Genomic DNA, 27047 nt, shown 5'->3' on the forward strand with positions numbered 1-27047 from the left:
AGGTCTGATGTTCTCTCCTGCAGGAACCAACCAGAAAACAGCAGAAACAGAAATAAAAACTGATTCCAGTGTTTAAAAAGTTGAAATGAAAGTTTTTTTTTTATTTATGATAGCAAAAAAATACATTTACATACTCAAACCTTTAGAGTTTTTCTTCCCTCAGTGTTTTACAGAATATCATCGTCGCTCCTCTGCGGTACAAAACTGACTTTACATCTGAAACAGGAAGCGTCTTCACCCGGCGAAATAAACACTAACATGATGCGTTCAGGGGGCAGAGTATAGATCAGGATAAATGACCTTCCTCTTTTTCCTGTACGGCTGGAAACACACAGGTGTAAATGTTGAATACAGGTAAAGAAAGTGGGGGGGGGGGTTGTGAGTCCATGTAAACACTCGGTGTGTTCCTGTGCGCGTGGTGTGCCGCGGTGGGCGGGGCTTCAGGCTGCAGACAGACAGGCCTGGCGGACGCTCTGAGCCCAGGTGTTCAGCAGCTCCGTCACCGAGTGTTTGTCCGGCAGCTGCAGCAGTTTGGACGTCATGTTCCTGTGAACCGACTGCAGGAAGCTGTTGGCACCTGACGGACAGGAGACAGACAGGAAGTCATGTGATCAAAACGTCATCGTCTCTGAACTCTGACACGACTGTCGGGATGTTTCCTCCCCGACTAACAACAGAGAACGACGTCGTCTTGATATCCGGCAGATCGATACTGAAACGATTCATCGTTTTTATTTCTGCTTTTCTTTCCGTGTTTTAAGATAATAAACTGAATATTTTGGGGTTTTGAACTGTTGGTCGAACTAAACGAGATATTTGAAGACGTTATCTTGAGCTCTGGGAAATTAACGGACAGTTTTTCATTAATTTCGACATTTTATTGACTAAATGATTAATTGATAATGAAAATAATTGAGTTGCAGCTTTATTAACGACATAAACTGTTCATTTACACATTTATTTTATTACATTTACTGACTGGTTTTATTATCAATATATGTTTGATCTGCAACGATTAGTCGATTGATTAAATTAATCTCCAATTCTGATTATTGATTAATTGTTTTGAGTCATTTTTTGACTGATTGCAGCTTCTTAAATGTGAATATTTTCTGGTTTCTTTAGTCTCTATGACAGTAAACTGAAGATCTTTCATAAAGAAAACAATCAACAGATTAATCAATAATGAAAATGATTCGTGATGATTTTCACAGATCTTAAGAAAAACTGTTTTCTGATAACTATTTTGATATTTTTAGCACATAGAAGCAAATCTTTATACTTTATTTTAAACTTTATATTGAAACTGGAAGAGTATTTATTATCTGAATCATCATCAGCTGTTTTAATATGTTGATGCTCTGATTGGATCCTTATTATAAATCATGAGCTGCTTTTACATCCTGAAACTCTCGGATCACAAACTGAAGAGTCTTAAAGTTCCGACTGACACACACCTCATTTTAGGAGAAACGTTTAGTCTGAAGCAGACCTTCATCCTAGTAGTCTACCTCACACTGAGGAGGAAATCCTCCGGGCTCTGACTCACCGTACTGCTCTCCGTCGTCGGCCCAGTATGGACTCTGATCCGGATAATCGGCGGGAACGCTGAGCTGCAGAGGAGGAACGCTGGGAAGGTTTTTATCATCTGAGAACAGAACAACAAAAAGTCAGCGTCAGTCATCATAATCCAGCTGGTCTGTTTGTTTCTCCTCCATCATATCATGTTAATATTAGCGACCGAGCCCGAGGGCAACGACCCGATTGGTTTTTTGTGTGTGTGTTTGTTTCTTTCTTTATTATTACACCACTTAAACCAAATCCACCAAATTTGGCACGCACATCAGTTCTGGTGAAAAATTTGATAAAATGTGAAAATTAACCCCCAAAGTGCCAAAATGTGCTCTCTAGCACCACCTATGTAACTAAAATGGCCGCCACAGCCCATAGGAATGTCGTAGAGAGATCAAACCAAAACTCAATTATTCGTCTCATCAAGACCTACAAATCACACCCCTGACCTAAATCCAACAGGAAGTCCGCAATGAGCCTTTCAAAATAAGACTTTGCCCCAATTTTGGCCCCCGAACAAACGCTATCTCCTCCAAGATCGGCTTCAAACTTTAATACAAGACTTATGACACTGTGCTGAAAAAAAGTTATTAAAAACTTTGTAATAACTCGAATGGTTTGGATTTAATAAGCCCTGAAAGTTGCAGTGCCACATCACCCTTACAATGTAAAACAATGGAGAGGCAATCTATGGGCATGAACTTTGTGTCAAACAGAGGCTTCTGACGTCTAAACTATAAGTCTGACCACTTTCAAACCTGTATCAATGGATTCACAACGAAATTTCCTACAAAAATATGATTTTTAATGTAAGATTTGGCCAAAGTGATGGGATTTATGAGGATATTTCACCAGAAGCGTTCTCTAAAATCCTCCTCTCCAACTGCTCCTGGTGATGTCACTCCCTCAGTGCTGTGAAACATTCCGCAATACACACTCATTATAAAATCACAGGAGGAGCAAGAAAAGACCTTAAAACTCACACTCTAATATCTCAAAAACAATAAAAGATAGAAAAAACATGTAAATTCAAGATTTATAGGTCAAAGTCTCGTGACTCATTTAAAGTTCAAATGTAGTTTGTATCTAAAACTATGTGGAAGCAGTAAATGTTCAAAAAGGTGTGGGTTCACTCACACTCTCCATTCAAATATATGAGTATTTTTCTGTGTCCAGCTGCAGTTACTTATTGTCTCTACACACCTGACAGCACACATGTCAATCACACTTTCAAAATAAAAGCACACCACACTTGTAAGAAATATCGCTCATTTTTAAAAGGCAAAATGATCTGATCCCGACGGGCCAGAGTGCGAGGTCCCGACCAACGCTGCTTGCAGCTTTAATTATTATTATTATTATTATTATTATTATTATTATTATTATTATTATCAGACCTGCTCACATGTTAACCAGAGTATGAAGTTATTAAAACAAACAGCAGCTGACTGAAGAATCTTCTGCTCCATGTTGGACTCATCGAGCTTCAGATTGAAGCTTCAGGTCAGTTTGTTTCGTCAGCTGCTGGTTACTATGGCGACGAGTCCAGAAAAATGTTTTTACAGTTTCATGAGAAGCAACTTTGTGTACAAACAGTTAAAGTCATCTGTTAATATTCACTGTTCAAGACACAAAACAAAGAGAAGTCGAGCTGAGTTCAGGTGTTTAAAGACTCATCAGTAACGAGCTGCGTGTGAGTGTTTTCAGTCCGCTGGAGGTCATGTGACTGTGCGGTCTCACCCAGTTTGCAGACCAGGTGCACGGTGCCGTTGTTGCTGCAGAACGAAGGATCCAGGTTGACGAGGAACTTGACGTCGAGACGAGCCACCTCCCCCTGCAGGATGTTGGGGATGCTCTGCCGCTCGTCATCCTCGTGCTTCCTCTTCCGACCCGACACGTTGGGACCTCTGAGAGACGACGAGGAGACGTTAAACTTCAGACTCTTGACTTTATTTCCTCTAAAAAGATAAAACTTGCTTCTTTAAATGTTTTTAAAGCATCATGTGAAGCATTTTGTATTCAAAATGTGTCACATTAGTTATTTTTGTAAAGCAAAAATGTCCAAAATATGCTGCTGTCAGATTGTAAAATGAGGATTTTCAGGTTTCCGTCTGTTGATCAGACAAAACTAAACATTTGATCCTGATGTTTTATAGTCAAAGTGATTCATCAATAGTGAAACTGATGGTTAGTTGTGACTCTATGACACTAAACACGTCCGACCTGCTTCAGTAACTTGTGAGTCATGTGATGAAGATGATGAGCCTGCAGCTCAGATCAGTTAACGATCAGACGATCAATAACCTGATCATGTTGATCATAATGAGCCTGGATGTGATTTGACAGGTGACGACGCAGGTGTGACCTACATGATGGGCGGTCCGTGGATGGCTGTCATGGCGGGGGCGAAGGTGCGGTAGAGGGAGTGGTTGAAGACGGGCGAGCGGATGTTCGCCATGACGGCGTCCAGCAGCGGCTGACACAGATACTGCTGCTTCGTCGCCACCGGAGGAGGAGGAGGAGTCGGCTGGAAACACACACACACACGCACGCACGCACGCACGCACGCACGCACGCACGCACGCACGCACGCGCACACACACACACACACACACACACACACACACACACACACACACACACACGCTTTAAATCAACGTTCTTCATTTATCTCGTCTCGTTTGTTGTTTTAATTAACGCAGAGACTTTTTATTTTGAATCATTTAAAACCTGTTTCATGGTCAAAGAATGAAAGATCAATAAAACCATCAGTGATGATGATGATGATGATGATGATGAAGGCCGTCAGTATAACGATCATTGCCAATAATATCAATAATGACTCATTAAACAGGAGGATCAGCAGCAGATAAACGATGGATGATCAATTAAATAATTAAACAATAACTCATTCATTCAAGGTCAGAGGTCGGCAACAACACAATCTGGGATTACCTTGCTAGTTTTTTGCTCAAATATAATAAAATAAAATAAAATAAAATAAAATAAAATATAATATAATTAATATAATTAATATAATATAATATAATATAATATAATATAATATGATATAATATAATATAATCTCAGTGTTATGATGAGGTGCAGGTCGGGGATGAAGATTCTCACCACCGCCATGTCGTTCTTCAGCTTCTCCAGAGCGATTTCACACTTCTGCAGCGTCTTCAGAGGACACCTGCAGGTCAATGACATCATCATCCTGTTACTGATGTTTAACATCACAACATCACTTCACATGATAAACGTCTCCATGACAACACCGTTTAAACTTGACGTCATCGAGGCTTCAACTAACGACTGTTTTCATCGTCAATCAATCTGAACGTTACTTTGTCTATAAAATATCAAACATAAACTTATCATTTCTCTTCAGATTCTGTTGTTATGTTGTTGATATTCAGTTTGTTGTCATGGTGACAGAAAAGCATCAACATCAGTCGTCTCCTGATTATTAAACCACTGATGAAATGTTTCATTATTTAAAGATCAGAGCAATTAACCTCCAACTATTATAATAATCAATTCATCGTTTGAGTCAATAATAATAATAAAAAAAGTAAATAAATGTGAATATTTCCTGGTTTCTGACATTTGATGGGAAACATTGATCCACATTTTTCATCATTATTTGAGATTTTATGAGTCAAACAATCAACGACTGGAGAAGAAAACAGTTAGAGGATGAAGACTTTTATATAACTATATAATTATGGTTTATCAATTTGAGAACATGAATTTATTGAATTCATGTTCAAATTTTGTAATTTCTCCCTCAACCCTCCTGCCCTCTCACTCTAACAGCCTCTGATCTGCTGTGTTTCTGCTCAAACTGTGTGTTTGAACTCTGAACATTTATGATGAAGGTGACATCGTTTTCTCCTCCAGCACACCAACAGACGGGCGCTGCTGTGCCACGCGGCTACTATAATACTGAATGCAGCTACTGTAGTACAAATCACAGGTCCTGGTGTATAAATGAAGCGTCCTTTTATTCCAAAAGTCATAAATAAAGCGAGAGAAGGACATTTAATAAAGCCCTGAGGGCGGAGTGGATGAACCCGGTTAAAGAGTACCCGCCCGTACGGGACGCTCTGAGAAGTAAAGCGAACAAGCTCACAAGGAGGAAGGGATCAACACTAAACCTGGCCTTCTATTGGTTGGGGGATTTTGACGGTTGTTGCAAATCTCTGCAAACAACATGATATTAGAGTGAAAACACACAGTTTGAGCAGAAACACAGCAGATCAGAGGCTGTTAGAGTGTGAGGGCAGGAGTTTGAGGGAGAAATTACAAGATTTGAACATGAATTTAATAAATTCTGCTCTGATGTAATAACGACAGGGAAATGGCTCCATATATAATTCTATCTATATATGAGAGCAGGCGTGTTACCGGGTGTTCGGGTCGGTCAGGATGTTCAGCAGACTCTTCATCTTACTCAGATCCTTCTTTCTGTCTGTTGGCAGAAACACAACAAGTTAAAAAGCTGTTTTTTTATTTCATGAAGTTTAAACGTTCAGCGGACGGCGTTGAGCGAGCGGCACCGACCTTCGTTCTTGTCGATCTTGTTGATCATCCTGCGCAGAGGCTCGATGTACTTGGACAGCTGTTTGAGCTTCTCCATGTACTGCTGGTCCTCCAGAGACGTGGCGCCCGCCGGACTCATCACCGAGCTGGGGTTACCTGCAGGACAGGTGAGGACACGTTACAGCGACGCTCCTCGCTTAAAGTCACCTGACTTCAACACAAAGCTTTCTGTTCTGTGATTGGTCAGAAACGGTCAAAGTCAAAACTACGAGCCTACGAGTTTTTCTTCTTACTTGCTGTTCTCGTTGTCGAGGACGCCGTCGTCATCTTTGAATAAACTTTATTGAGTTTCAGATTGTCTGGAAGCTTCATTATGATCACAGTTTCTATTTCTACTGTTTTTATGTTTCTATTGAAGATGTTTCAGTCGTGTTTGAAGCTTTTAGGCTGTTAACTCTTCATCAGAGAGTTTAAATGTGTCGAACCTGGAGTGTTGAGCGGGCCGGGGGACGGGACGCCGTAGTTCTGGGGGGTTCTGGCGTTGGCGGGACTCTGTGAGGGCTGAGGGGACGGGCTGGGCTGGAATCCCCCCGGAGACGGAGTGGGACCGGAGCTGCAGCAGACAGGAAGTAGGTAGGAGACGTTTTTTTAAAACATACCGGCGTCACATGATCGGGAGGGCGGTACCCGCTGAACGCCTGGCGTACCTGGCTGAGTTGGGCTGTGAGGTCGGGGGCTGCGGGGACGGCTGGGGAGGGGGGGGCATCGACTGCGGCGTCTGGACCTGCACCGGAGAGGGCGATGACATCATTGTATGCTGCTGTACCTGTGGAGGAAGGTGATTGGACAGAGGAGAAGGAGAGTGAGCCAATCAGAGGAAGAGAAGCTACAACTGTTTAGACTTTTTCAGTTTATATCTGCTGATATTTTTACTGATTAAATGTTTCATAATGAACAAAACTAAAGACAAATAGAAAATGTTCCTTCTGTTATTATCAGTAATGATAAATAACCAGATATATGAATGTTTTGGCTTTAAAGGACGAGTTCCCAGTGTTCCCAGTGTTCCCAGTGTGTTAAACCAGCAGTCAGGTGACCATATGAACAGTGAAAGAGCTTCTCCTCGCTGTAATCATTCCTCCTGTTCTCCAGCAGGGAGGTGAGCTGACAGTACACACTCTGGGGGGGAGAGGTCAGAGGTCAGGCTTGGGGGGGGGGAATACCTGCTGTGTCATGTTCTGTCCTCCCACCGCAGCAGCCGCTGCAGCCGCGGCGGCGGCAGCTGCAGCAGCGTTTGGAGGAGGGATGGACGGGTTCAGGGCAGCTCGGGGCAGCCGGGCCTGAATCTGAATCCCAGGACGGACCAACTTCAGAGGAGGAGACACAGCAGAGACAACAGGACAGATGAGCAGAGAGGAAGCACTGCAGCAGTGGTGGAAGAAGTATTCAGATCATTTACTGCAGTAAAAGTACATAAGTATTATGAGCTTGATGTAGTTAAAGTATTGCAGTAAAAGTACATAAGTATTATGAGCTTGATGTAGTTAAAGTATTGCAGTAAAAGTAGTGGTTTGGTCCCTCTGACTGATATATTATTATATATGACATCATTAGATTATTAATAGTGAAGCATCAGTGTTAGAGCAGCATGTTACTGTTGTAGCTGCTGGAGGTGGAGCTAGTTTACACTACTTTATATACAGTTAGCTAGTTTAGTCCAGTGGTTCCCAACCTAGGGGTCGGGCCCCTCCAAAGGGTCAGCAGATAAATCTGAGGGGTGGTGAGATGATTAATGGGAGAGGAAAGAAGGAAAAACAAAGTTCTGATACACAAATCTGTTTTCAGTTTTTGGACTTTTTCTCTAATCTTTGATTTTTGCTGAAATATAGGATCATTTGAACATTTATTGAAATGAAAGCATGTGAGAAGTTTAGAGGCAAAAATCACTATTTGGTGGAGCTGTTAACAACTCATAGACATGTGAAATGTGACCCCGACTACACACTGCTTTTTGTAAGACGTCAAAAGACAAAAAGGTTGGAAACCACTGGTTTCATCTTTAACAATGTGTTGTATTTTAAAAGCTTGTTATATTATCCATTGTGTCAAATCTTCATCTGAAAAGTAACTAAAGCTGTCAAATAAATGTAGTGGAGTAGAAAGTACAATATTTACTAATATTTAATACTCAAGTAAAGTACAAGTACCTCAAAACTGTACTTAAGTACACTTGAGTAAATTGAGTACTTAAGTAAATGAACTTCATTATTTTCCACCACTGCACTGCAGTCAGGTTATTAATTAGTCAATCAAACAATCGATCTTTATTGAGCACATTTCATACGGTGGCTGTAGGCTGATGTGACAAAAACAAAAGCAAACAGAGCAAAGGCACAAAAGAGCAAAACAACAAAAAATAAAAGAATGAAGCAACAATAGATAAATAAAACAATAAATGACGAGACACCTGAAGTCACAGCCAGGCTAAAAAACAGATCAGTCCAGAGACCAGCTGTGATTGGTTGACTTTACAACAGGTGGTTTCTGAGCTCTGTGTCTGCTCGTCTTCAGTGTTTCAGGCTGTGAAAACGAGAGCGCTGCGATATTCAGGCCTGGAGGTTATAAAAGCATGCATTAGTGTTTCTGTGTCAGCCTGAGAGAGAGAGAGAAAGAAAAGGTTACCATGACGACAGTGATGGGGATGTTTCAGGGGTTGGAGATGGGATATCAGCGCTGGGTGAACTGTGGTTGAGCGAGCTGCATGATGTCCTGTAACGTTCACTGACTCAAGTGTTTCTCAGATGATCTGAGCTTTAATGTGAAGGACGTGATATCTCGCAACAGGAAACATGTAACATATAGACGCTGAAAGGTCCCCGTGGTCTCGCTTATATTGGGAAAAACAATCCTCAGAACTAGGATCACCGAGCACAGACGAGCTATTCGTTAGCAGGATGTAACGAGACCAGCTGCCGTCCTTCTTAACGAAGCCCAGCAGGACTCATCCTCATCCTCATCCTCATCCTCATCCTCTCTCAGATATATCGAAGCTATTAAACTCTCCGTTAAACAAGGCGACAGCGACTTTATTCACTGGATACTCTCACAGCAAGACATCTGAATGAGGACTTTAATATGAGACTCTTCCTGTGATTGATTGTTTATTGTTGCCATGTTCTCTGCAGGTATGAATTTATTCCTGTGCTGTTTATTAATATCTGCATTATTTGATATATGACATGGTTATCCGCTGTACTATTTCCCATATTTGGATAAAGTGGCGTCTCTATTTGAATCTAGAGTATGACGGCTACTGGCCTCATGTATTTCTAGTGTGCTCTTTCTATATTTCTATGTATTATATGTATGTATTATTATTGTTTTTTTTCTTAATACGCGTGTTTAGCGCCTGTGACTGTATATATAATATGTTGATATGAGTGATATAATAGGTTTTTGCACGTATATCATGCGAGTGTCATGTGACCAGAGTCTATAATCTATTTAAGAAGTAAACTACATCTATTGAGCTCCAGGATGCAAAGACTCGTCTCACTGGTGCAGCATCTGTGTGCAGCTACAACACATCTGGATGTCAGTAACTACAAAACAACTAAAAACCGAGCATCAACCTCCGGGGCTGTAAAACGAAGCCAAAAACTGCAGTTCCTTGAACGACCACTTGAGGCTCTAAAAGCGAGTCAATCCCCATAGACCCCCATGTTAAACTTTACAGCAGAAATAAACATGTTTACAGTCTGGTACAAACAACGGTTTTGGTCTCTGTAGCTAATTTCCTCTTTCATGACAACTGTACGGGGGTGAATTTTTTTATAACTCACCTGTTTAAATTTTATTAAGCCGTAAAGTTCTGCATAATGAAGGACATGGCTGCTTTGAGTGACAGGTCCGCCAGCCGCTAGGTGGCTTGTTTCAGTCATTCGGCCCGCCTCTTTGCCCATTTTTGATTGGCTGGGAGTTAGGCAGCGTCACGCACTGCCAAGATGGTGACGGCTGGAGCAGCTCGCTTTGAGCTTTAAAACCGCTCTTCAGAAACCAACGAAAGGGTGTCGTCACGGTAACAACGTCCATGTTTTCATACAGTCTATGATAAAAACCAAACAGCAGAAATGGCACTAAACTCCTGTTTACATTTCATTTAGCAGACGCTTTTATCTAAAGCGACGTACATATGAGACTGATACAACACAAGCAGGGATCTAGTCAGGTCAACAACACCAGTAAGAGTAAAGCTTAAGTTTAGGCCTGATAGGACGTAGATGCCAACAGGCAGCGCAACAAGGCAACGATTAGAGTGCATAGAAGTATGTTTTTTGTTTTGTTTTGTTTTGTTTTTTGGGGTTTTTTTTCACCCTACAGTTCATCAGGTGCAGAAGTGTTCCTGAAAGAGCTGGTCTTTAGTCTTTTCTTAAAGATCGAGAGAGACTCTGCAGATCGAACAGAGTTTGGTAACTCGTTCCACCACCGGGGAACTACAGAGCAGAAGAGTCCAGCTGGTGACTCAGGGTTCTGTTGTGGTACCAGGTGCCTTTCGTTGGCAGAGCGTAGTGGGGGGGGGAGGGGAGTGTAGACCTGAAGGAGGGAGTTCAGGTAGGCGGGAGCAACTGGGAACCAGTGGAGGGATATCAGCAGCTGGGTGATATGTGCTGTTTTGGGGCTGGTTGAAGACCAGACGCACCGTCGTGTTCTGGATCATCTGCAGAGGTTTAAGTGTACATGCAGGGAGGCCAGTAAGGAGTTGCAGTAGTCGATGCGTGATATAACGAGAGCCTGAACCAGGAGTCGTGCTGCAAGCTCAGACAGGAAGGATCTGATCTTCCTGATGTTGTACAGGGCGAATCGAGCAGTCGACGCCACATGAGCCTTAAAGGTTAGCTGGTCATTTCAGGCAGACTTTGTGGGCATGAGTTGGGTTGATTCCAGCTGGATGCTGATGTTTTGTTGTATGGAAGGACTGGCTGGGATGACAAGGAGCTCGGTTTTAGAGAGATTAAGCTGAAGGTGTTTAGACTTTCTGTACATTACAATTTATATCTGCTGTTATTTTAACTGTTTTGTTGGGAGTAATTGCTTTTGTTTTTGTTTTATGGGATTAAATTTGCTTTTTAATAAACAAAATCTCCAGAGAATCAAACAAAAAAAAGTGAAATCTACTGCACAGATAAAACTACAGATCTACATCAAGTGGAAGCTAACTGCTGATAGCGACAGCTAGCATTAGCTAAAAATAAACTAAATGTACAGATTGATTTTTCACCAGCTGTCGACATCTCAGTTATTCAGTTATTCAGTTATTCCACAAAACTAAACGAGGCAGCAGCTAAATCCAATCATGATGCAGAGTTAAAACACAGCTGAACTCAAGTGGAATTCAACCTTTAAATCACATATTTAAATTGTTAAATTATTCATTATCAATATATTATATTGATTTCAATAAAAATATTATTAGACGACAGACAGACAGACAGAGATACAAATAATTCCTAAAATGTCTGAACTCTAAATGATCAAATTAAAGCTTATTTAGTTAGTAGAACTGGACAGAAAGCTGAAGATTATAGTCTGCAGGTTTTGGGTTTTATGTGGCGCTATGGTGATTATTTTTTGTGGTAAAATAATCTTCCTAAACTCTATTATATTTATAACTGTCACTGTGTCTTGCTGATGTCGTCGTTGTTTGTCTCTCTTTGGTTATTTGTATTTTCACGAAGGGAAAAGAGAGAGAAGAGTTCTTGTAAGAGAAAGATGTAAAACTGTTTACATTTTTTGATTAATTCTCTCAATAAAAAGCACAAAAGAAACGACATAAAATTTCTATCTTTAAACCCTTTTTTGTTACTTCACTGCTTTCGGTTAATTAGTCACATTTGTGTGTTTCAGGTATAAAGATTTTAAAACATTTCCCCAAAGATAAAAGTGACAGATTTGTAAAGTGAAGGACCAGCAGTCCCAGTGAAAATCTGCTCAGTGTTGTTTGCAGCAGCGTGTGGTGTTATTCAGACGTGTTAAAAGCACCTGAGCTTGCGGCGACTGCAGTCTCACCTGTCCTGGCACGCCGGCGGCAGCTGCAGCGGCAGCGTTGAGCTGTGCCTGTGCTGCGGCCTGCTGGGCTTGCTGCGCTGCTTGCTGCGCCTGCTGGACCTGCTGCTGCTGCTGCTGCTGCTGCTGCTGCATGGCCCGGGCCTGCTTACATACACACACGCACACAATGCAAAGCATGCAAGCAGAGGGATGGGTAAGCAAGACTACTGAACCCTGCATCTGTGTAGAAAAGGTTTCTGGGGTAAACTGGACACAACGGCAGATAGTCTGGATATAAACAGATTCAGTGAAAAGAGACTCTGAACTTTTTCCAACCGTGTGCAGCTGAATTAGATGTTTCTGAGATGAAAGACAGCGAACTTCAGAGGGAAACCACGACTGAAGCTCACGGACTCATTTAATCTTTAAAAGTGTGAAACCACGAACTGCTGTACTACAGTTTGAAGAAGTACAGTTTAATTTAAATGCGGGTTTTCCAAGTTTGCACCTGTACCTTTTTACATTTATATACTTATGTTTGTACCTGTAATCTTATTTTTTACATTTATACACTTGTTTGTACCTCAAATCTTAGTTTTTTACATTTATATACTCATGTTTGTACCTGTAATCTTAGTTTTTACATTTATATACTTATGTTTGTACTTGTAATCTTAGTTTTTTACATTTATATACTTAAGTTTATACCTGTAATCTTAGTTTTTACATTTATATACTTTAATTTGTACCTGTAATCTTAGTTTTTACATTTATATACTCATGTTTGTACCTGTAATCTTAGTTTTTACATTTATATACTTTAATTTGTACCTGTAATCTTAGTTTTTACATTTATATACTTTAATTTGTACCTGTAATCTTAGTTTTTACATTTATATACTTTAATTTGTACCTGTAATCTTAGTTTTTACATTTATATACTTTAATTTGTACCTGTAATCTTAGTTTTTACATTTATATACTTTAATTTGTACCTGTAATCTTAGTTTTGTAAAATTATATACATAAATTTGTACCTGTAATCTTAGTTTTTACATTTATATACTTTAATTTGTACCTGTAATCTTAGTTTTTACATTTATATACTTTAATTTGTACCTGTAATCTTAGTTTTTTACATTTATATACTTAAGTTTGTACCTGTAATCTTAGTTTTGTAAAATTATATACATAAATTTGTACCTGTAATCTTAGTTTTTACATTTATATACTTAAATTTGTACCTGTAATCTTAGTTTTTTACATTTATATACTTATGTTTGTACCTCTAATCTTAGTTTTTTACATTTATATACTTAAATTTGTACCTGTAATCTTGTTTTTTTACATTTATATACTTATGTTTGTACTTCTAATCATAGTTTTTTACATTTATATATTTAAATTTGTACCTTAAATCTTAGTTTTTTTTACATTTATATACTTTAATTTGTACCTGTAATCTTAGTTTTTACATTTATATACTTTAATTTGTACCTGTAATCTTAGTTTTTACATTTATATACTTTAATTTGTACCTGTAATCTTAGTTTTTTACATTTATATACTTAAGTTTATACCTGTAATCTTAGTTTTTACATTTATATACTTTAATTTGTACCTGTAATCTTAGTTTTTACATTTATATACTTTAATTTGTACCTGTAATCTTAGTTTTTTACATTTATATACTTAAGTTTATACCTGTAATCTTAGTTTTTACATTTATATACTTTAATTTGTACCTGTAATCTTAGTTTTTACATTTATATACTTTAATTTGTACCTGTAATCTTAGTTTTTTACATTTATATACTTATGTTTGTACTTGTAATCTTAGTTTTTTACATTTATATACTCATGTTTGTACCTGTAATCTTAGTTTTTACATTTATATACTTATGTTTGTACTTGTAATCTTAGTTTTTTACATTTATATACTTAAGTTTATACCTGTAATCTTAGTTTTTACATTTATATACTTTAATTTGTACCTGTAATCTTAGTTTTTACATTTATATACTCATGTTTGTACCTGTAATCTTAGTTTTTACATTTATATACTTTAATTTGTACCTGTAATCTTAGTTTTTACATTTATATACTTTAATTTGTACCTGTAATCTTAGTTTTTACATTTATATACTTTAATTTGTACCTGTAATCTTAGTTTTTACATTTATATACTTTAATTTGTACCTGTAATCTTAGTTTTTACATTTATATACTTTAATTTGTACCTGTAATCTTAGTTTTGTAAAATTATATACATAAATTTGTACCTGAAATCTTAGTTTTTACATTTATATACTTTAATTTGTACCTGTAATCTTAGTTTTTACATTTATATACTTTAATTTGTACCTGTAATCTTAGTTTTTTACATTTATATACTTAAGTTTGTACCTGTAATCTTAGTTTTGTAAAATTATATACATAAATTTGTACCTGTAATCTTAGTTTTTACATTTATATACTTAAATTTGTACCTGTAATCTTAGTTTTTTACATTTATATACTTATGTTTGTACCTCTAATCTTAGTTTTTTACATTTATATACTTAAATTTGTACCTGTAATCTTGTTTTTTTACATTTATATACTTATGTTTGTACTTCTAATCATAGTTTTTTACATTTATATATTTAAATTTGTACCTTAAATCTTAGTTTTTTTTACATTTATATACTTTAATTTGTACCTGTAATCTTAGTTTTTACATTTATATACTTTAATTTGTACCTGTAATCTTAGTTTTTACATTTATATACTTTAATTTGTACCTGTAATCTTAGTTTTTTACATTTATATACTTAAGTTTATACCTGTAATCTTAGTTTTTACATTTATATACTTTAATTTGTACCTGTAATCTTAGTTTTTACATTTATATACTTTAATTTGTACCTGTAATCTTAGTTTTTTACATTTATATACTTAAGTTTATACCTGTAATCTTAGTTTTTACATTTATATACTTTAATTTGTACCTGTAATCTTAGTTTTTACATTTATATACTTTAATTTGTACCTGTAATCTTAGTTTTTTACATTTATATACTTATGTTTGTACCTGTAATCTTAGTTTTTACATTTATATACTTTAATTTGTACCTGTAATCTTAGTTTTTACATTTATATACTTTAATTTGTACCTGTAATCTTAGTTTTTTACATTTATATACTTAAGTTTATACCTGTAATCTTAGTTTTTACATTTATATACTTTAATTTGTACCTGTAATCTTAGTTTTTACATTTATATACTTTAATTTGTACCTGTAATCTTAGTTTTTTACATTTATATACTTATGTTTGTACCTGTAATCTTAGTTTTTACATTTATATACTTTAATTTGTACCTGTAATCTTAGTTTTTTACATTTATATACTTATGTTTGTACCTCTAATCTTAGTTTTTTACATTTATATACTTAAATTTGTACCTGTAATCTTGTTTTTTTACATTTATATACTTATGTTTGTACCTCTAATCATAGTTTTTTACATTTATATACTTAAGTTTGTACCTGTAATCTTATTTTTTACATTTATATACTTAAGTTTGTACCTGTCATCTTAGTTTTTTACATTTATATACTTATGTTTGTACCTGTAATCTTAGTTTTTTACATTTATATACTTTAATTTGTACCTGTAATCTTGGTTTTTTACATTTATATACTTAAGTTTGCACCTGTATCTTAGTTTTTTACATGTATATACTTAAGTTTGCACCTGTAATCTTAGTTTTGTAAAATTATATACATAAATTTGTACCTGTAATCTTAGTTTTTTACATTTATATACTTAAATTTGTACCTGTAATCTTAGTTTTTTACATTTATATACTTAAGTTTGTACCTGTGATCTTAGTTTTGTAAACTTGTACATTTAAATGTGTATCCATAATCTTAGTTTTTTACATGTGTATACTTATGTTTGCACCTGTAATCTTTGTTTTGTAAACTTGTACATTTAAGTTTGCACCTGTAATGTACATTTTGAGAATTTGTACATTTAAGTTGTTTCTCAGATGAAGAATAGGGGAAAGTGAAACAAGGACTGAAGCTCATGCAGCCTTTAATAGTGTAAAATCAGTAACTGCTTGTACTACAGTTTAAACAGGATGTTAATTTAAACAGAGGTTTTGCAGTTTTTCTGCTTTTCTTTAGAGGCCATTTTGTTTGTCTAACTTACACCTTGGTTGAGTTTTTCTCTGAAGTGTAAATTTTACTGTTGCACATTTAGTTTTGACAATTAAAAGTTATCGAGAAGTTTTCAGGTGCTTTAACTGTCGATCTCTGGGAACAGAACAACCTGTACAGCTGCAGGTGATATGAACAAGATTCTTACAAAAGGTTGTGAACGTGCTGCAGATATGCAAACAGTGAACACATCAGCAGTGAGTCCGCAGTCTCACCTGGAAGGCCTGGATCTTCATCTGGTGCTGCTGCTGTTGCTGCTGCTGACTCAGCGAGTTGATGGGAACGTGCTGAGCAGCCAGAGACTGAGGCACCATGCCGGCCTGCTGCTGCTGCTGCTGCTGAGTATGTTGAGGCATCTGACCCGGCTGAGCCTGAGCCTGGGCCTGCTGCTGCTGCTGCTGCTGAACCATGTGCTGAATGGACTGAGCCTGAGCCTGAGCCTGAGCCTGAGCCTGAGCTTGAGCCTGGGCCTGAGCTTGAGCCTGAGCATGCTGCTGCTGGAGCTGAAGCTGCACCATCTGCTGTTGCTGCTGAATCCTCGACTGGTGCATCTGCAAGCACAGGAAGCAAACAGTGAGGGAATAAAACGTGTTTGGGGACGTCTTCATTTTAAGAGGAAGGGAACTAAAACAAATATGGAACACTATTTAGTTCATAAAACAGTCCTTCAACACAGGTTTTGATTTTGTACCTATAACAGTTTTGTGAACTTCTATGTTTACATTTGTACCTGTAATTTGTAAATTTAAGTTTATACCTGTAAACTTGGTTTTGTAAATTTGTACATTTAAATTTGTACCTGTTTTTTGTAAACGTGTATAGTAATGTTTGTGCCTGTAATCTTGGTTTTGTAAACTTATATGTTTAAAGGTGCAAGAATGGTGTAAGAATTGCACACCTGTCTAATTCATACTAGACACTTTGGGGCAGCTTATTAACAGAAAGGCAGGTCTTTGGTCTGCATCGGTCTGCTATGTAGACACCTTCTACGCGTGCACATTAGGAAAGAAGATGGTGAGCTCATGATAGCAAGAAGAGCTCCTGTGTTTGTTGTTTTTGGCTGAACAACAAGAAAAAGCCAAACAAGAAAATGTAGTGTGCAAGCGCTTAACGAGAATAGGACCAGGGACGGGTAACACAGTACAGAGATATGAGAAGCATCACCAGTACTTCAGCATTTCCACTCATATTGAGCACAGAAAAACAGACAGGGCTCCTGCGGATGTAACTGAAAGGCCGGCTGTGACTTTGCCCTTTTTAGCTACAGAATCTTCACAGCAAAGTACAGCAGCTAGTTACAGATTGGGCCGTAGCACCGTGTCAAAGATTATTCCTGAGGTGAGCCAAGCTCTATGGAGTAGCCTGCAGCCAGTTTGTTGCCTTCCCATCCCGAGCACAGTGGGAAGACATTGCACAACATTTCTGGATGATTTGGAACTTTTCACTGTGTTTGGGCACCATTGCATGTGCAAATCAAAGCACCTCCAAAGTCCAGCAGCAACTACTTCAACTACAAACGGACCCACTCCATTGGGAAATCATGGTGTCATATTCAAGGAGAGAGGTTTCCATTTGAAGCTCATCAACGGAACCATCACCAACCACCCAGGCACAGATGTCATCAATCCACACACCTCTGTGGGAGATGTGGCTTTCCCAGTTGGATCAAAATCTGATGATTCCATATCCAGGTAATTATTCTTCATCATAATTACTTGATCACCGCAATAAATCACGTGTTTGCACATCATAGTATAGTACTGCATTAGTATATGTAACTTTCATTAGCTTATCGTTGTTGTGTTTACTGTCATCTTTACTATCATATGCGATATTTGTTATACTGTTACTTCCAAGCAGGTAGCTCCAGGTCTTAAAAGTGAAGCCAATGTGGAAGTGCCTTAAACCTGCATTCTCTCTAATGGCCAGCAGGGGGCGACTCCACTGGTTCCTAAAAGAGTTTGGATTGTATGGAAGTCTATGAGAAAATGACCCTACTTCTCACTTGATTTATTACCACATTAAACACTTTCCTAATGAGTTTATGGTCTCAATCGCTAGTTTTAAGTCTTCTTCAATACAGCATGGTTTTATAAATTATGGTCCCATTTAGAGTAAAATAGATGATAAAGCAGAGTATGCTTTAGGGCGTGGCTACCTTGTGATTGACAAGTCGCAACCATGGAGACAACGTTGGTAAGGTAATGTAACCATGGTGTAACCCTAGATTCACAGAGTATAGGCGTAGCGGTCACTATTTCAGTTTGTTTTCAGTTCATAAAAGTTAATTGTAACATTTGGTTTCTCATACCACTGCTATGCTGATGACTCCCAGCTCTTCCTGTCATTCTCGCTGAAAGACCACACAGTCTCAGCTCGGATCTTGTCATGCCATGCCAACATATCGCCATGGTGAAAAGAACGGCACCTTCAGCTTAACCTCTCTAAGACTGAGCTCCTTGTCATCCCTGTCAGTCCCTTTATACAATAAAACATCAGCATCCAGCTTGAATCAACCCAACTCATACCTACAACGTCTGCCCGGAACTTGGGTGTCATGAAGGTTCACGTGGCCTCGATTGCTCGGTCATGTTGATTTGTCCTGTACAACATCAGGAAGATCAGACCCTACCCGTCCGAGCATGCAGCACAACTCCTGGTGCAGGATCTCATAATGTCAAGCATTGACTACAGCAACTCCTTACTGGCAGGCCTCCCCGCATGTATGTTCAAACCTCTGCAGATGATCCAGAACACGGTGGTACGTCTGGTCCTCAACCAGCCCAAAACAGCACGTCATCCCGCTGTTCATATCCCTCCACTGGCTCACAGTTGCTGCCCGCATCAAATTCAAAAACTTGACACTTGCTTACAAAACAGCAACTAAAACAGTTCCTGCCAACCTGAACTCCCTCATTCAGGTCTACGCTCCCTCCCGCTCACTACACTCCAATGAAAGGCGCCTGATACCACCACCACAACAGGGCCCTAAGGCGCTAGCTAGACTCTTCTCTTCTGCAGTTCCCCGGTGGTGGAACGGTGGTGCACCATGCTAAACAAGCTAGCAGCTAGCATTAGGGTCAGCTCCACGCTCTCATCCAAATATGGTCCTTTTGGGCTCCAAAAATTCAAACTGGTGACGGTCAAAATGCAAACTTGAGGCTTCAAAACAGGAGTCCACAAACCAATGGGTGACGTCACGGCTACATCTACTTTTTTTTTTTACTGTCTATGGCAACAGACCTACAACTACCGCAGTTGGACGCAAAGTATGAAGGCTTGTGTTGCTCTATGCAACTTCCTAACATGTACTGACACAGCAAATTCAGTAACCACAAGATACATCCCAGCCACCTACATGGACACTACAACCCCATCATCAGCCAGGGGAGGCAACGTGGAGGGAAACAGCAACCTTCTGGATCCAAGGCAGCGGTCTACAACAAGAGCAACACAGGCTGCACTCAGCAAAACCTCCAAACGTTTTCAGGTACCTGTCAGATGTGTACCATGGCAGAAGAGGTCTACCGAACTAAAGAACTGTACTGTGTACAAGTTGTCGATTTTGATTTCTGTAACATGCTGTGATACTTTGTGACGTGCATAATAAAAGTTGAAAGCTTAAAACCTCGAAGAGTCATCTTTGAAAAATGAAATACTTTTAAAAGTTACTGTTAAACAAACTCTCGAAAGACTTTTCAGATTCTTGAAATGTATTTATTGGGTGACAACCTTTGTAATAAAAAAAAGAAACAAGCCACAGATATGGAGGTCTATAAATGTGTCTATACAGATAGATATAAAATATATAAAGAATTCTGTGTAAATATTCAGTATAGATATATAAAATAAGAGTTTAACCTATAATACAATAAAGCTTTTATATAGTAAATTCTCAATCACTACACAGATATAGAAATTTATATATAAACATGTATAAAATATTGGTGAAAATATATTTATAAAAAGTAAAAGTATAAAATATAAATGTCCCTTTCAGAGACTAAAGACATCAGACCACAAATCTACTGGTCTGCTTCATCCTGACAGAACTCTTTCTGCATGCGGTCAAGTATCTGCTGGATTTCAGATTTGGCCTCCATCCTTTTTTGTGGTGGAAGCTTCATCAGCATCCCTGCTACCATCTGACCAAACGGTGCCTCTTCGTCTTCATCTTCATCCTCTCCGTCTCTGTTCGGTCTCTTCGTCCTGTCCAATGTAGCCTCCTGCAGAGGTGTCGGATGCTCCTTCCTCTTTTTTGAGTTGGGAGGAGTCACAGGTGAGGTTGGTGGTGGGGATGAAGGCGCGGTAGACACACAGGGTCCTTCACACTGAAACACATCATAGTAACAAATCTTAAATATACGAAGAACAATTAGTCAGCATTAATAACACTTATAATGCAAATGCAGTAGCAACTCAAAAATGCAGGATTATTTCATGCCATACTAGTCATGCGTGCACACTCGCCAGCCACACTCAACACAATAGCCTGTAGCTACGTTGCTAAGTAGAGGCTAGCTTGCATTGACTGTGGCCACTCGTCTGTCATACGTTTAATGATTTAATAGTTCACATTACCTCCGCCGGGAAGTTCGATTCCGTGGCACGATGTTTTATGAAGCCAGAGAGTCAATCCAGCATTGAAATAATGGGAGGTATGTCGGCACTGCCTGCCGCCTGCATCGCCGCTCCTTCCTTTCAGCTTTCTCTTGGCCTTGACAAATCTGCCTCGACTTTTACCGGCAGGCATTATCATCTCTCCAAAGGGTTCGAACGATTTCTCGCCAGGAGTTTAACCCCGTTTGAAATGTCTTTGTACTCCTTTAAAGATGAACTGAATTAACGTGGGTAACGGCACATCTCCTCGCACAACCGCTCTTCAAAACAAGCATCCATGTTGTTTTTTTCTGGCACAGTCGGCGCCTGTTGTCGTACAGTCGGCGCGGTCACAAATTTTGGGCTGCACGCAGGCAGATGACGAAGTTTATCTCACGCGGACCCTCGCGGCCAACGCCGATGCAGAAAGCATGAATTGACCTTAAAGGGAAACTTCAGTATTTTTCAACCTGGACCCTGTTTTTTCTCATCATTTTGTGTCTAAGTGATTAACGGGGGAAAGTTTTGAAACTGGTCCAGTACTGAGTGAGAGTAATGTAAACCTTTGGAGCATTAGCGCTCCATCAGTGTCTCCATTCAGTCCACTAAAGTGCTTGTTTTCACCACTGACAGGCACAACATTATAGAAAGAACCACACAGACAAATACAATTTTTTCTTTAACTTTCACTTGATCCGGTTAATATAAAGCCATTTTTTCATAATACATAAAATCACTTGTGTGGGATATCACATATGTAGAATATGTGGGTTTATATTGCACCATATATGTTAAAAACATAATTCTAAACACACGTATGCCTGCATAAAACATAATATTTTTTGCTTAGTACTTAATACAAAGTATTGATTTCCAGACATAGCGGCAACATCCTTACAATCATTCACACATGGAAATACATTATTTCCATGTATTTTACCAACAGAACACAGAAACAAGAACTGCTCATTGTATATTTACTGAACCCAAAGAGTTCAGAGAGAAGAATACGACCTGATTTTAATACGACTTAAAGTCAAGAAACTAAAATATAAAAGTTGAATATTTCCTGTGTGGAGACGCTTCCGCTGAGCGCCGCATGTGGTATCTAGACAAATGCATTTAAATATATTTAATCAACAACTTTATCGCTTTAAACCAGAGACCTAAACATCTGCCGCCATGACACCAGGCATCAAGCCCTTTCACGCCTGGTGTCCACTACAGAGGACAGATGTTTGGAAGCCGTTTTGATACCGTTTAAAGGTGTAGTACGTCTACATTTCCATCTGAATATCATTTTTGACTCTCTCGGAGAGAGGGTGGAGGAAATGCACCAAGTAGCTCAGGAATATCTGTTAAATATCTTTATTCTCAAAGCAAAAAAAAAAAAAAAACAGGTAAAAAAATATATTTAATATTCAAGTTTTTTAATAATATTTTTCTTGTACATTTTTTTCTGTGACTGAAAATACACCTGTCCTCTCTGTTGTTGTTGTTATTTAATGTTTCTATGTGTATTGACTCTGTTGCTGCGTGGTGTAAAAATAAACAATAAAAACAATGATTACTCTGTGATTTGATCATTCATGCATGACAGTATCTAGTTAGCAGAGCTTGATGTTCACTGTTTGGACTAACGGAGGCAGATTCGAAGCGAACGCCGTCTTGTTTTATTTTCACCTTTTCTCTAACTGGGAATGTTGGTATCGGCAGTGGTAGAAGAAGAACTCAACTATTAATACTGCACAGTAAAAATACTGTAAAAGTCCTGCGTTCATTTTTACTTAAAAGTGACGTGTGAGAGAAATATTATATTATAGCACAATGTACTGAAATTTACACGACATCCGTTCAAGGAGGAGATTTGAACTGTTTTATATAGTGCTGGATTGTTTAATGAATAATAATGCATCATATTTGAGCTGTTATATTTATAGTATAGTAACATTTATCTGTCAGGTAAATGTACAGTGTTAGAAAAGTAACATGATTTAATATTTTTCATATCCGAACATCATAATAAATCTACAGCCTTGCCGCCTGTGGACTAAAGTGCTCTTACGTGGTCTCTGAGTGGAGGAACTCTTGTGTACCTGGTTCTGCTGCTGCTGGTTCTGGGCCTGCTGCTGCTGCTGGTTCTGGTGCTGCTGCTGCAGCTGCTGGTTCTGGTGGTGCTGCTGCTGCAGCTGCTGCTGCACCCTCAGCTGCTGCTGCACCTGGAACTGCTGCTGCTGCATGGCGTTCTGCTGCTGCTGCACCTGCTGGAACTGCTGGAACTGGATGGACTGCTGCTGCTGCTGCTGCTGTTGCTGCTGCGCCTGCACCATCTGCTGCATGGGCATCTGGCCTGGACCCCCTACTGCAGAGGAGACAGAGGTGAAAGGACAGAAACCGTTGGTGCCGCGGCGGCAGTCTGAGGAGACGTCTGGAGTCTCAAACACACACACACAACGTGCCAAAGCAGAAAGTAAGACCGGCTCTGATGCCAAAATATGCCGTTTAGACGCAGCCAGCATCCATTGAACGCTCTGCAGATGTGCATCAAACACACACCACATGGAGGAAACACACTCACTGGCTTGTGGGTTTCCAGCCACCCCTGCCATGGCATGCTGGCCTATCTGCATCTGCCCCATGGCCCCCATGCCACCCACTGAAGCACCGGTGGGGCGAGGCCCCATGCCGATGGCGCCCGGGCCCCCTCCAACCCCTGTCAGGTTAGTCAGGGCATTCATGGGATCTAGCAGAAGGGTAGACAACAGACAATATTACGCAGCTCCAACATGCACAGCAGAAATCATGAACACCATGAGTCTGGAAGTGACAGCAGAGGACAGAACACAGCAAAGAAAACTCAACCAAACAGATCCAAACAAAAAGTCCACCTACCTGGACCTCCGAGTGTCTTCTTGTCTGTAAATGAGACACAAGTCCAAGTCAGACATTCACCTCACAAACATGCCAACACATCAAACAAACAGCCGCTGCAGTGAACAGATACTCACGGATGTCTCTGAAGTGTATGATCAGCCTCGCCACCAAAGATAAATACTCCTCCTGCAGGGAAAAAAGAGCCGTCAGTCATGACAAGGTTGAGCAGACTCTGCAGGTGTGTGTGTGTGTGAGACGTCGTCCTGCAGTGTGTGTCTCTCTCTTTACTCACTCTGGATTTGGCTTTGACGTAAACGTGGTTCTCCATGTCGTTGCCGGACTTGGTGTGAGCGGTTCCTGCCTTCCTCATCGCCTCCTCGCTGGGAGGGAAGACACAGGAGTCACACAAGAGCTCCGACTAACACATTTATTTATTCAATCTGATCATCGTTTTTCATTCATTTTGTCCAGAAAACATCAGAAAACTGTTTTCCTGCAGCGCGACGTAACGTCTCCAGATGTTTATTCATTTACTATCATGTAAGGAAGCAGAGCAGGATCAATGAACAATTCATCAATGAGCTTAAATAGTTGCAGATTTCATTTTCTTTCAAATTAATAATCTAATAGTTGCAGCTCTGAATCACACATATTGATTATCTGTTTTATGATTTATGGTCGCGCTGCTTCTCTGACCTCTGCTCCCACATACACACACACACACACACACACACACACTCACACACACACGCACACACACACACACACACACACACTCACACACACACACATACACACACACACGCACACACGCACACACACACGCACACACACACGCACACGCGCACACAGTGAACCAGGTGAAGTGAAAACAACTCGTAGTTTACTTCAGTTGACGACGACGTTCGTTACTGGAAGTGCAATAAAAAGGCCAATAAATACTTCATCAAAGCAACAAACACGAAGAACAAATACTGAACCCTTCAGCTGCAGAGGGAGGAGGAGGAGGAGGAGGAGGAGGAGGAGGAGGAGGAGGAGGAGGAAGGACATGCACCACACAGACGTTTACAGACTTAATGAATGATGCTGCTTGGTGTGACAGAGTGAATGTTCATCCTTTAATCACAGCTGCTAACAGCCTGCAGGTGTATCAGTAGAGGAGCTGCAGTGTAGAAACAGATTAACTGAATGAATATATATCTGATGCCACGTTAACTAGAAATGTGTAATATCATCAATTATTAAACTGCTGCTGTGTGTGATTTAGTTTCATATCCCTGATGATTTACTACATGTGTTTGTGTTTTATAGATGAATGTTTCTAGTAAAACATATATAATCATCACTGTGGCATCTCTTGATAAACCTCACAGTGAAAGTGTCAATAAATAAAAAATAATAATAAATAAAGATGACTAATCAATGTTCAAATGTTACCAGACACTCAATAGATTACTGTTGTTTTCTTTGACTGGTGAAATCGATCAACCAGCGTTTGGCTTGTGGATGGTGCTGATGTGCCCTGGTCAGGAATACATATGTTTATAATCATTAATAACTATTTACAGACTGTGTGGGTTAAAATGCACAAGATGCCTGATTCTCCTCCACAACAATTCACTATGTTTACAATCTCTCTGACCCCCCCAGCAGGGGGGGAATGTACTGAAGTACAGTTTAGAGGTACTTGTACTTGACTTGAGTATTTCCATGTGATGCTACTTTCTACATGTCAGAGGGAAATATTGTACTTTCTACTCCACTACATTTATTTGACAGCTTTAGTTACTTTTCAGATGAAGATTTGACACAATGGATAATATAACAAGCTTTTAAAATACAACACATTGTTAAAGATGAAACCAGTGGTTTCCAACCTTTTTGGCTTTTGACGTCTTACAAAAAGCAGTGTGTAGTCGGGGTCACATTTCACATGTCTATGAGTTGTTAACAGCTCCACCAAATAGTGATTTTTCCCTCTAAACTTCTCACATGCTTTCATTTCAATAAATGTTCAAATGATCCAATATTTCAGCAAAAATCAAAGATTAGAGAAAAAGTCTGAAAACAGATTTGTGTATCAGAACTTTGTTTTTTCTTCTTTCCTCTCCCATTAATCATCTCACCACCCCTCAGATTTATCTGCTGACCCTTTGGAGGGGCCCGACCCCTAGGTTGGGAACCACTGGACTAAACTAGCTAACTGTATATAAAGTAGTGTAAACTAGCTCCACCTCCAGCAGCTACAACAGTAACATGCTGCTCTAACACTGATGCTTCACTATTAATAATCTAATGATGTCATATATAATAATATATCAGTCAGAGGGACCAAACCACTACTTTTACTGCAATACTTTAACTACATCAAGCTCATAATACTTATGTACTTTTACTGCAATACTTTAACTACATCAAGCTCATAATACTTATGTACTTTTACTGCAATACTTTTACTTGTAATGGAGTATTTTTACATTGCTGTGTTGGTATTTTTACTGCAGTAAAGGATCTCAGTACTTCTTCCACCTCTGCTAAATGTATTTATCGGTTATTGTTTAATATTTACTGTATGATCTTGGCCATTTATCAGATCAGATTTTTGCCCGTTTTATTCTGGTTGACATTAAATCATTAACAATTACAAAACATGTTCGGTAGATAATTAACAGGAAACAAGTGAGAACTACAACTGTGTAACTGACTAACTTTAGCTGCTAATAATGAAATATGACAGAAAATTACATTAAATATTATTTTAGTTCATTTTTATGTACGCCGAATGAAAGAGTGAAGCTAAACAATTCTTAACAGGTTTTCTGTCATGTTTGAAAACCTCTGTTATGTTTGTGTTTTTACATTTCGGTGTTAATTTGCGGGTTTTTAATACGTGTTTCCAGCAGCGCTAACGCTAGCCGAGCTAGCATTAGCTCAGCTAGCTCACGAGGCTAACAGAAACAGAAACAGTGATTTAGCCGCAAAACCACAACAATAAAACAACTATTCTCACATCTGAGCGACGACTTTCTGTCGAAACTGCGGGCTCCTCCAGTCGCTGTCCGGTCCTGGGTCCATGGCAGAAAAAGTGATTTTTGGAGGATTATCCAGCAGAAACGTTTAATGTTTTCCCCTCACTGCTCTTCCTTCTTCCGCTCTGAGGAAAATGGCGGATCTGCTGTGCAGTGTGTTGATGGACGCTGC

At 39.1% G+C, this 27047-nt stretch overlaps 1 protein-coding gene across 5 annotated transcripts; it reads right to left on the reverse strand.

The window, feature by feature from the left end:
* Nucleotides 1-80: 80 nt before the first annotated feature.
* On the reverse strand, nt 81-27020 carry med15 (mediator complex subunit 15). Of its 5 annotated transcripts, none has more exons than XM_044330267.1 (18): nt 26857-27020; nt 24139-24226; nt 23981-24032; nt 23865-23888; nt 23551-23715; nt 23069-23331; nt 16589-16924; nt 12160-12330; nt 7344-7487; nt 6828-6946; nt 6606-6733; nt 6142-6276; nt 5986-6049; nt 4702-4768; nt 3942-4099; nt 3313-3479; nt 1550-1648; nt 81-577 (listed from the first exon to the last, which is right to left on the reverse strand). In XM_044330267.1, exons 1-18 carry the CDS (start codon nt 26919-26921, stop codon nt 441-443), a joined length of 2382 nt encoding a protein of 793 aa, XP_044186202.1. In that variant the 5' UTR covers nt 26922-27020; the 3' UTR covers nt 81-440. The 5 variants fall into 5 exon arrangements, with proteins under 5 accessions (XP_044186202.1, XP_044186201.1, XP_044186203.1 ...); XM_044330266.1 differs by having other exon boundaries at nt 12160-12327; nt 23069-23334; XM_044330268.1 differs by having other exon boundaries at nt 12187-12330; nt 23069-23334.
* Between the last annotated feature and the right edge of the window lie 27 nt (nt 27021-27047).

Source organism: Thunnus albacares, chromosome 17, assembly GCF_914725855.1.
Source record: "Thunnus albacares chromosome 17, fThuAlb1.1, whole genome shotgun sequence".
In the NCBI taxonomy this organism is placed as follows: Eukaryota; Metazoa; Chordata; class Actinopteri; order Scombriformes; family Scombridae; genus Thunnus; species Thunnus albacares.